This window comes from Alligator mississippiensis, chromosome 2, assembly GCF_030867095.1.
Source record: "Alligator mississippiensis isolate rAllMis1 chromosome 2, rAllMis1, whole genome shotgun sequence".
In the NCBI taxonomy this organism is placed as follows: domain Eukaryota; kingdom Metazoa; phylum Chordata; order Crocodylia; family Alligatoridae; genus Alligator; species Alligator mississippiensis.
In genome coordinates this window covers 256,441,991-256,452,751 of record NC_081825.1, presented here as the reverse complement: position 1 = coordinate 256,452,751, position 10,761 = coordinate 256,441,991, and the positions used below count along the sequence as shown (strand labels likewise).

At 45.1% G+C, this 10,761-nt stretch overlaps 1 protein-coding gene across 4 annotated transcripts in view; it reads left to right on the top strand.

The window, feature by feature from the left end:
• The first annotated feature begins 439 nt into the window (after positions 1 to 439).
• The window catches only part of BAZ1A (bromodomain adjacent to zinc finger domain 1A), a 91,201-nt gene continuing 80,879 nt past the window's right edge, over positions 440 to 10,761 (top strand). The window contains exons 1-2 of one of the 4 annotated variants that reach the window (XM_014611303.3): positions 440 to 530; positions 1,136 to 1,255. In XM_014611303.3, coding sequence (XP_014466789.2) covers positions 1,143 to 1,255 — 113 coding nt within the window. In that variant the 5' untranslated portion in view covers positions 440 to 530; positions 1,136 to 1,142. The other 3 variants (XM_019488763.2, XM_059723048.1, XM_006258738.4) reach the window with 3 other exon arrangements.

Sequence of the window (10,761 nt, the reverse complement as noted above, 5' to 3'; positions counted from 1 at the left end):
GGGGGGGTCTCTGAAGTGCTCTAGGTTCTTCTGCAGAGCGAAGTGTTTTTGGCAGTGGCAGGAGTGTTTTGGAAGGGGAGAGAGAGACGGAAAGAAAAGAGCGTTTGAAAAGTCTTTATTCCCCTCCCCGACCACACGCCGCCCCGGCTCTCGGCAGCTTTCTCGTCTCTAGTGTCCGAGGAGGTTGTCAGCTGGGAGCCCCAGGCGCGGGGTGGGGGTCCGGCGGCCGGGCTGCCCCCGCCACCACCCGGCCCCTGGCGCGCGGCGGATCTCGGGGCCGATCATTCAAAAATGGAGGATGAGTCCTCTCAGCCATTAATTAATAATGTAGCTCTCTGTCTTCCTGTGTGACACACGCTGGAAGGCACCGAGTGGCCAATAAAGATGTAGAGGAGAGAAGTGGAAAGCTCCTCCCAGCAGCTCTTCCTGATCGAGGGCTGAAGAAGTAGATCAAAAAACTTCCCAGGAGCTGAAGGGAAGAGCAGGAGCTAGGCAGCCCTCCGCACCACAGCCACCCTCTCCCCCCGCAGGTAGGCGGGCGGCAGGCAGAGAGCCGACCCCGGCCACAGCCCGGCGGGGGGCAGGGGACGCCTCGCTCCGCGCCGGGGGGAGGAGGGGGCAGCCCGGCGGCAGAGCCCGCAGGCAGCGCTGCCTGGGCAGGAGGAGAAAGGCGGGCGGAGGGGCTCCTCCGCGCGAGGAAGGAGGAAGCGACGAGCGGCGCTCCCTGCCCCCGCCGCCGGGCTGTGCGGGGGGGGCGCGCGGGCAACTTGGTGTCCAGCCCGGCGCGCGCAGGTCAGAGACGGCGGCCGGCGCGACCCCGGGGCAGACAAAGCGGCGGGCGGGGGCGGGGGATCCCCGGGCCCAGCACGTTGTGTGGCGCGGGCCGCGGGGGGGCAGGAGCGCCGCCTCCGCCTGCTGCTCGGCGGCGTCACTGCCCCATTGTGAGGCGGCGGCGGCCGCCGCCGGGGGGGGGCGGGGAAGGAGGAAGGCTCCGCAGCTCCCCGCTCGCGCCGTCAGTCCCAGGCAGGCGGCGGCGGCGGCGCGTCGGGCACACAAAAGGCAGCGGGCTCCGCTCCGCTCCGGGCCGCCGCCGCCGTGCTCACGGTTCCCCCTCTCTTTTCCCTCCACTCGGAAGCGGGGCGATGCCGCTGCTGCACCGCAAGCCCTTCGTGAGGGAGCAGCCCCCCGCCGACCTGCGGCCGGACGAGCGCGTCTTCTACTGCAGGGTCACCAACGAGATCTTCAGGGACTACGAGTAAGGGCGGCGCGGCCGCGTGCCCCCGGGCCCCCCCCCGGCCCTCGGCGGTTGAGCCGCCCGAACGGCTGACACCTGGCGGGGGGAGGGGAGGAGCGGAGAGGAGAGGGGAGGGGATTCCCCGGCCCAGCCCGGCAGGAGGCACCCGCGCCCCTCCCGATGGCGCGGGCGGGGCCCGGCGGGGGGAAGTGAAAGTTTAGCGGGGCCGCGGGCGGGATTTGTCCCCCCTGAGCCGCGTGTCTGCGGCCGCTGCTAGGCCAGGCCCGGGGCGTGCAGCCGGGCCGCTCCCCGCGGGACGCAAACTGTCGCCGGGCCGGGCCGAGGCGGCGGCCGCGTGCGGGCTGACATCTGCCGCCCGCGCTATTGTTGGGGGCGCGGAGCCGCCTCACACTCCGGCCCGGCGGGACGCGCTGCCCCTTGGTGCCGCCCTCCCGGCGGGCCCGGCTCCGCCCCGCCCCGCGCCCTGGCCGGCAGCGGCCAACGCTCGCCTGCCCCCGCCCCGGGGGTCGCCGAACGGGACCGGCGCTTCCCCTGCCCCGGCCGCCGCTCGGGCCCTTCCTGCCGGGTCTGCGCGGGTCCCTCACACCCCCGCGGCGTGACACACGGGGCCTGTGGGCTTTTGCAGCAAGAATAAAAAAGAGAGACGGGGAAAAACAAACAAAAAACCTCCCACTGGTTTTCATTCCTTGTGAGCCGAACAGGTCCAAAGTGTTCCCGGGATTGCTCCCAAGCTGACCGAGTGTCTCCCTTGTACCTTTCCAGCAGGGTGTAAGACACGGACATTTCATGACCCCCTCTGCATCCCACAAAATATTTCGGAAGCTCAAATCCTCTCGTTTCTTTATTTATTTTTAATTTTTTTTAAGAAGCACAGCCTAACCAGATTCCTTCTGGGATCCTTTGCAGCCTGTGAAACCAGAGCACGCCTAAATTTCCTCATGCTTAGACTTGTTTTTCTTACTCAAATAGACATCACCAAATAAACTCAGATTAGGTAACAGCAAAGGGCAGTCATGTGGTTGCTGTCGGGGCAAAATAATGGACCAAGGGGGAGTGAAAATGCAAAATAAAGTTTCTTAAAAAGTTTTATTGCGCTGGGTTTCTAGGCAGGTTATGAGGACATAAAACATTGGAAACAAAGAGTTCATATCTCTGCAGAAATTTAAAAATTTCCTAACTGATGATACTTTGAAATTACATTTGTCACGGTGCCATTTTATGGTTCATACTAAATGAGTGCTGGTAGGGGCTGAAAATCAAGTTGTAGGTTTTTTGGAAAGATGCTTACTGGATCCAAGATTGAGCCTGTCTGTCCTGGGTGCCCTGAAAAGATATTGTGGGGATATCACTAACTCTTTGTAAAGCAGCAAGTTCCATTTGGGCTGGAGCTCCAGGTTAAGGGTAAACTTATCTCATAAATGCTTTCCATTCACAACACACAGAGCCATAAAATGTCAATGGATGGTGCACAGAGACCAAGGGTTGAATATAAGTGGACAAGGTTCTTTGGGTAAATTGGATTATCTTTTATTAGGCCAACCCAAACAGTTGAAAAAATTCTTCTTTGTAAGCTTTTGGGTTTAAATGCCCTTAGAATATGGGATTTCTGTAGTTGCTACACTCTCATTTAATAGTTCTCATTAGGTTTTTCTTAATGGAAAAACACTCTTCTTTTCTGCTCTTCCCTATCGTCCTGTCCATTTCTTTCCTGCTTCCTTATGCCTTTGTCTAGGCAGGGGAAATAGATCATGCATTGGGGTTTTTTTGGTTGTTTTAAAACAGGTTAACTTATGTCTTGACATGGTTAAACTTCAGTTCATGTACTGATGTCAAGCTGTGGCCATCCCAGGATAAGGGGGAGTACTGTGTAGCCTATGATCACTCACCATCTAGCATCTAGTTTAAGGTGTCAAACAGTTTCCACCAAATATGAAGTGGTATTTGAAATAACTAACATTTTTTGGGGGGGAAAAACACCTCCTTTTCTTATCCATGCAACACTAATTAGATTTATGCAGACAGAGTGTTCATGCTGTCTACAATTGCACTAGCTGTTTTCTGAAACTAACCATTATCTAAGGTTCTCAAAAACTGGGGAGGCAATTCTGCATCAGTTCACACTCTGTATCTGAAAGGTTAGTTTTGCAGTCATAAATATGAGAGCTTTTTTAATGCAAACTTGTATTCTGTTGAATTTAAGTAAATTTTAGGCATGTAAATAAATCGAGTAGGCTTGATTTGACTAGTAAGTTGCATGTATGTGCAGTGAACACCCCCCCACAGTTGTGTTTTCATATGCTTCAAATTACCACATATGCCTAAGACTTAGTTGGGTATTGTTGCATATTTGCATAAATTACAAAATTGGAAATGATCTAGTAGCAAAGTTACTTTTACATGACTAGCAGCAGTAGGGGAGATAAGATACTTCTCACTTTAGTATTCTTTTTTTTTTTTAATGAAGAGTCATTATGCCAGTATCCGGTGCATATAAGACTCAGTAGGGCTAATGTTTGGGAAAGAGAATTTCCTGTTGAGAACTTATTTCACCTTAAAGGGAAATAACCTCATAATTTTGTAATACTAGGGTTTTGCAGTGAGATGGCAAAACTTGCAGATGACAGTTATTTAGATTTATCAAGACTGGTGGGTCAGTGGGGAATGCAGTTAGAGGAACAAAGGATGGCAGAATAAAATCAGGATTGATAATTGCAAAATATTGCATGGTGGAAGGAACAGTTTAAACTATCCATGTTTTGCTTTGCTCAGTTGTAACAGTTCAGGAAAAAGATCTAGGTATCATTGTGGACAGCTCAGTGAAAACTTTCTCAGTTTTTAGTGACAGCTGAAAAAACTAACATATTGGAATGCATGAGAAGTGGAATGGAAATATTATTTTAAAATCCTGTCCCAAAAAGAAAAATAATAGATGTACAATGAAAATGATCATGAGGTATGGAAGATCATATAAAGAAAGCCTAGAAAGACTGAGATTGATTAGTACAGTGATGACCAATAAAGAAAGAATTTGTTAGACTTGAGAAATGAAAATTATGAACGGTATAAAGGAAGTCATTTGGGAAAAAGAAGTCCTTTTTCTCATAATGCAAGAACCTAAGTAGGCTCAATGAAATAGAAATTCTGCATATTTTAAAACCAGTTAAAATAAACATTGCATAATTAATCAGTGGAACTTATTGTTTCAAGATATTCCTGATGCCAAGACATTAGCAACATAAAAAAGATGATGTATTTAAATGTATAATGATAATATCTATAGCTACATTGGATGGGTTGCTTTGATTTGAAAGAAGTCTAACATGGGCATGGGCATAGCTAACCTCTAATGAGGTGGCTAGGTGAAAATTCAACAATGAGTAGATGATTTGTAGTCGTTCATTTGGAACGTGTTGTATGTTGCTTTAGAGCCGTGGTGCTCACCTCTCCAGCCCTATTGGCTGGATGAGTAGCATGGGGCTGGTCCAGGGGCCGGATCTAGCATGGGGTCAGCCCAGGGGGTTGGTTCGTGGATAGGACCTGGTGCTGGCCTGACCCAGGTGCAGGATCCAGCCACAGGGCAACTGCACTGGACCATATTATCTGCTCTGCAGGGCTCCCCACAGATCTGGAGATTTGGTGGCAGGAGAGTGGTGGCAGCACTAATTGTCATAGCTCTGGGAGCAATTAAGGCTACTACTGCTCTCCTGTTGCTAAATTTCCATACCTATGAGGTGCTAGATAGGCCAAATGACATAGGTCCACAGGCCCGAGGTTGAGCACCAATGCTTTAGAGTATTTGGTATTGGCTTTTATTTTGGAAATAGGATGCTACATAACAATAATATTGGTACAGTCCAGAATGGGAATTTTGGCTGTCATAGTGTGTTGTGTATTAGATACTGAAAAGGGATTTTTTCTAAAGGACTGACTGACTTTAGACATTCTGTCTCTCTCCCCCTCCCCCTTCCCTCCTTATCTTCTCAGCTCAGGATCTTTTTATTTACCCTGTACATTGAGCTTATAATATTGGGAGATGGCATAAAATTTTGCAGTATTTGGAGCATTTATTTTCAGTTCTGTTCTTCAGTAAGTTTCATTTCCATAGTATCTTAAACCTTCTTAGAGGAATTTGTTACTTGAAATAAATTTCCTTTTTGGAAATGCCCAACAATAAAACATTGGATGTGAATCGGGATGGGTAGGGATGTCTGGCTGTGTTTCGTTTTAACAAAATAATCACTTCCCCAATCAGGTTCTATATTCATAGAAAGTCTCAACATAAGAATTGGATACAAATTTTTAAACAAATCTGGCTCATAATGAATCCATTTTACTTATTTTGTAAACAGAAAGGAGTATTTTTCTAGGATTGTCCCAGGATTATATCATTGAATTTCTTGCATAAAAACCATTAACTGATTATATTGGTTGTCATTTGTGCATTTATAAATGAAAATGCAAGGACTTTCTGATTTAAAATTTAAAATAAGGAGCTCCAGCTTAGGATCTAATCTTGCAAATAGGTCAGCTATTTGTACCTAGGCATAATTCATGGCAACCAAATAGGGTTTCATATTCATATACTGAGGGGAACAGAGGCTAATGGGCCTATGTAGCTGTTCTGCAAGAACTTTATCCTAATATGTTCAGATATTGTTGGGATTTTGGAACAGCCGGTGATTTTGCAGAACCACAAATGTTGCAACTCTGCATAAGGTTGCAGTTATCCCTAACTCCAAATGCATTTACTTCTGTGAATTTAAATTCAATATGAAGTCTGTTCAAGCTGCTTTTTTTTCTTTAAAAGACAAGCTTTATTATATTTGATTAAAACCATCATTCTAGTTGTTTGTGATAACTTCTATTTATATAACTACCTTTCATGATGATGACATGAAGGTGCTTCCATGGGTTAGGAGTAAAGAAATATTAGATATAAAATCTGACATACTATTGGATTTCTTGGTAAAATAATTAAAATGGTAAAGTAAAACAATGTAAAGGTCTTCAGTATAAGTGTCTGTAGATAATCTGTCTGTGTGTTTATATATAGTCACTATCTAATTTAAAGCACACTTCCCAGAAAAAGTATAGTCACGTGTTGTTGTTTTTAAAATTAAGGTTGTTTCAGGGACTGCACCTCTCCCTGTGTCCTCTGTTTTGATAGTTTTGCAAACATACTGACAGTTACCAAAAAGAGAGAGACTTCTTAAAATCTTTCCCTACTGGTACATGGGAAAAATCCACATAAATGAAAAGGGGAAGTAAGCTACAGTGAAACTAGATACACAAAGTATTGTCATATGCAAATTGGAAGAGAAAAAGTTTCCTTCAAATCTGTTTGAGTTACAGTAATTTTGTTGGGTTTTTTTTTTAACTTGTAACAATCATAGTTCAAAATAATTGAGAAGAGTGATCTATTTTTAAGTTGAATAGTGTTCCTTTGAAATAGCGTGACTGTCCCTTGTGCCCTTTTATACAAATTTCAGTGGCTCTTCAAGGAACAGTGTCAACTTGATTTTTATGTCTTCATATTTTTAAGCAACCCATTTTCTGATGCACTACACTTTAAATAGCCTGTCTTGAAACTATATATTTTTAATATTCATAGAAGAGAGATCCCAGACCATACTTGACAGATGTTTTTATAACATCCTAAAAACCTGCTGTGCAGGAGATTTCACAACCTGCTTAAGTAACCTGTTTTAGGCCTTAATGATCCTCATGGTTAGAAAGTTTTTGTTACATATGTCCTAAATTGGCTTAATTTGTAGCAGTTGAGATTTCTTTTTGTACAATTCCTGGTGGACATTGATCTGTCCTTCCTGTTTTAGAAAACTTGTGTTCTCCTCTGAGTATATATGTCTGTTTGCTCAGTTACAGTGCTAGGTAGTGCTGTAATGAGATCTGGTGTGCCTACTCTGTAGTGACCACCTTAGTGTGGTTCTGAGAGGATGAGTTCTTGTATAAACGCAGTGCTTCAATACTATACTTCAGTTTGTCAGATACACTATGCCTCCTCTGCAAGCATTATCTCAGTTAAATATAGCTTGGTGCCTCATTGAACAGTAGAGCTACACTATCATTTTTATTTTTTTTATTTTTTAGACAAAACAGACTGAACCTGTGTACAATATTTAGGCAGGATTTGGGTTGAAGTACTGTTAAATGCACAGACAAACAGACTTGTTAAAATATTTTAAAACCTTTTTATAGTGTTACACAGAAGTATACTAGGTAAAGATTATTCAGAGAAAATATTCAGATACGGTTTCTCTTTCACTAACCTCCTCTTTCCTTTCTCCCCCAAGCCATTTATTCCCAAGGTGGGAGGTATTTTGCAGTGATGGTATCAAAAGTATTAGTTGGGAGACCCAGCTAAACCGCTCATTTCTCCTCCAGAGTCTGAGATTTGATTTACAAAATATTAGTGTCTGCTTTTTTATGGTTGTGATGAAAAACTGAGGGAAATGTGTACCTGAGCATGCATGAAGCCTGGAAAACTGGAGTTGTGAACTGTCTGGTTTACTTCAGTGGGTGCTATCTCAGTAATAGTTGGACTATCAACATTGTTCATGGGGTATTTTCATGTCTCATTCAAGCATGCCAGAGAAGTGGGAAAGAGGCTATATGTGCCATTGTTTCTTACAGGGGGTGCTCTCCTGAGGGGGATATGATAGACAAGATGGCATGCAGGAGAACATGTTAAATTATTGTAAATGACTTATGTGTTTTAATTTATATGATGCACCAGAGTGGTAGGGTAGTTGGACAGTTCATTATCTTGAAGTGGTGCTCAGGTTTTAAAATAGGAAATGCCATAAGTACTGAATGAGGGAGGCATGAGTAACTGAAACAGTAGTGGTATAAGTTGTAGTTGTGTTGGTCTAAGGACGTAGGAAGACAAGGCTCTTTGGGTAAATCTGATATCTTTTATTAGACCAACTCAGATAGTTGGAAAAATTCTTCTCTGCAAGCTTTCGGGTACAAGTATCCTTCATCTCAGCCTGATGAAGGGTATTTGTACCTGAAAGCTTGCAAAAAAGAATTCTCCAACTATTTGAGTTGGTTTAAAAAAGATATCAGATTTACCCAAAGAGCCTTGTTTGAAAAAAATAGTTGCACATTGTGTCAAACTGTTATATTACATAGTGGATCGCCTTAACCTAGTTGGCAAATTGTTTTCATTCTGTATTTACTGTCTCTTCTTAATTAGTAATTCACCTAGACATTATTTTAACAAGCCACAATAAAAATATTTTGATGGGCTCACCCTGTAACAGCTATTGACTAAGACAGGGCTGCCCAGCTTGTAAGTGTCCACACCATGCAGGCAGGCAATTCTATTGCTGCACTGTGCTGGGGGATGCACTGCCAGGAAGTGAAAGTTAAGGGAGGCAGGGAGAGCCTAAAGACCCTGGCTATAGCAGCAGCCAGACAACAGGGGAGGCAGTGGCTGGACAGGAACTTGGGGGCTGCACATTAACCCTTGCCAGTTTGACAGCCCTGGACTAATAAATGCCATTCCCAGCGATATATGATGCTGCTATACTAATTTGGGAGTAAACTTGTTTTATCGGTGGCAGGTCAGGGTGCTGTGCCTTATAATTGTGTGACAAGGCTGTTTGTGCAGTTTTCATAATAGATCAGAGAAGGATTTGTGTGGGATGGTTTGGATAAGGATGATCCAGCCTCAGACAGGGAGCTCGACTAGATCAGGGGGTAGACAAGTGGTATAAGCAGCCCGTGCGTGGCATGAGGCAGATTAGGGAGGGGACAGGCAGTGCAATAGTAGATAGAGTAGAAAGCAAATAGCCAATCAAGCAGGGAACACAAGGAAGGAAGCAGAAAATGGAGCAATAGATTGGGCAGAGAAAGGGGATTGGAGTGGCACTTGGGGAAGGTGCAGGGCTAATTTGTGGCACTTCTGCCAAAAAGGTTGACTGCTACTGGAGTAGATGATTTCCAGAGGTCCCTTGCAACTCTACTTTTCTGTGATTCTGTGAAGAACAACAATGGTAATTTTAATATTAATTGGAATATGGGAGGGAAGGAAAATCAATATTTGCCAAATAGAAAAAAGTAAGGAAAAGAATCAGCAGAAAAAATTGTTTTAGTGCTCTGTAAGTGTAGTATAAACAGTGCAGGAATAAAAACTATTTAAAAGTACTTGACATGAGTTTTTAACCTTTCCTTCATCCTTTGTGAGCCAGAACACTCAAAACCACTAGTGTTTTGATTACTGAAGAGCAAATTGAAACATTAATTAAAACCACTTTAAGAAAAAATTGCAAGATCAGTTTGTACAATATTGGGCACTCAAACATTTATGTATAGGGATGGGATAGGGGTGGGGGGGGGGATGTAGGAAATAAATTACTGTATTTACCCAAATTCAAGATGACCCCCCACTCAATAATGAGATTGTGTACATGGAAAACCAATACATTTGTTATAATTTTTCATGTATAGAATCTAATCATTGGAGGGTCATCGTAAATTCACCCCCCTCCCCCGGAATGGGTCAAGCAGTGGTGGGGATGGCAACAGGGGAATGAAGCAGCCTTCCGCCTGTTCCCTGCACCACTTGCCCATCTGGCATCTGTCCCACACCCATAGTTCTTGTGCCCCTGGCACTTGGCCCTGATGTGCCCCTCCTCTCCCCACTGCTGCTTACCCTGAGTTGTGGCTCTCCTTCAGCCTGGGACATGGAGCACATGCTAGCTCTGGCCCCTGCCTGACCAGGCAGCAGTGGTTTTAACAGTGGCAGCTCTGGGATTGGGTTGGAGCTGGGGTTGAGACTGGGGCCAGAGCTGCCATCACTCTTGCTGGGCTGGGTGGGGGCGGAAGCAAATGTGTGCCTTGTGTCATAGGCCAGAATGGGCCAGAGTTACAGCTACAACTCGGGGAAAGTGGCAGGGAGGTGGAGGGGAGGGTGGGTGAGGTGCTGAGGGGCAGGCAACATGGGAAGTGGTGGAAGCTTCCATGGTTTTGGAGTCAGGGCCAGTGCCACAGCAGCCACCTGTCCATTCCCTCCCCCTGCCTCCCCCCACCATATACTCAATTCTAAGACAAGGGACTTTTCCAATAGGGGACAAAAACTTCATCTTGGATTCAGGTAAATATGGTAACTCAAAGGGACATGTTCATGATATTTATTTGAAGAGTCTTGGAGTTTGATGCTGCCACTTAAATAATCTGAGTTTTACTGTAGACTGTACTGAGAACAGGTTTTGGTCCTTGCATAGCAGATTTATAGGCACTGAATTGAGGGGTTAACAGAAGTGGAAAATGATCATTAAGTACTCCATCATGATGGGAGATCCAGTAATAACATTCTCTAGACCTATTGTGATGGCTGTTACTAAACCCTGGTGGATACTACTGTGTATAACATGAATAGCAGCAGGCTTATGTTTTACATTGTGGATTTGTAAAGCGTGTTTTTCACTTAGCAGAAATATGTAAAACCATATTAATAGTGAAGAAAACTCTAGCCAGCATTT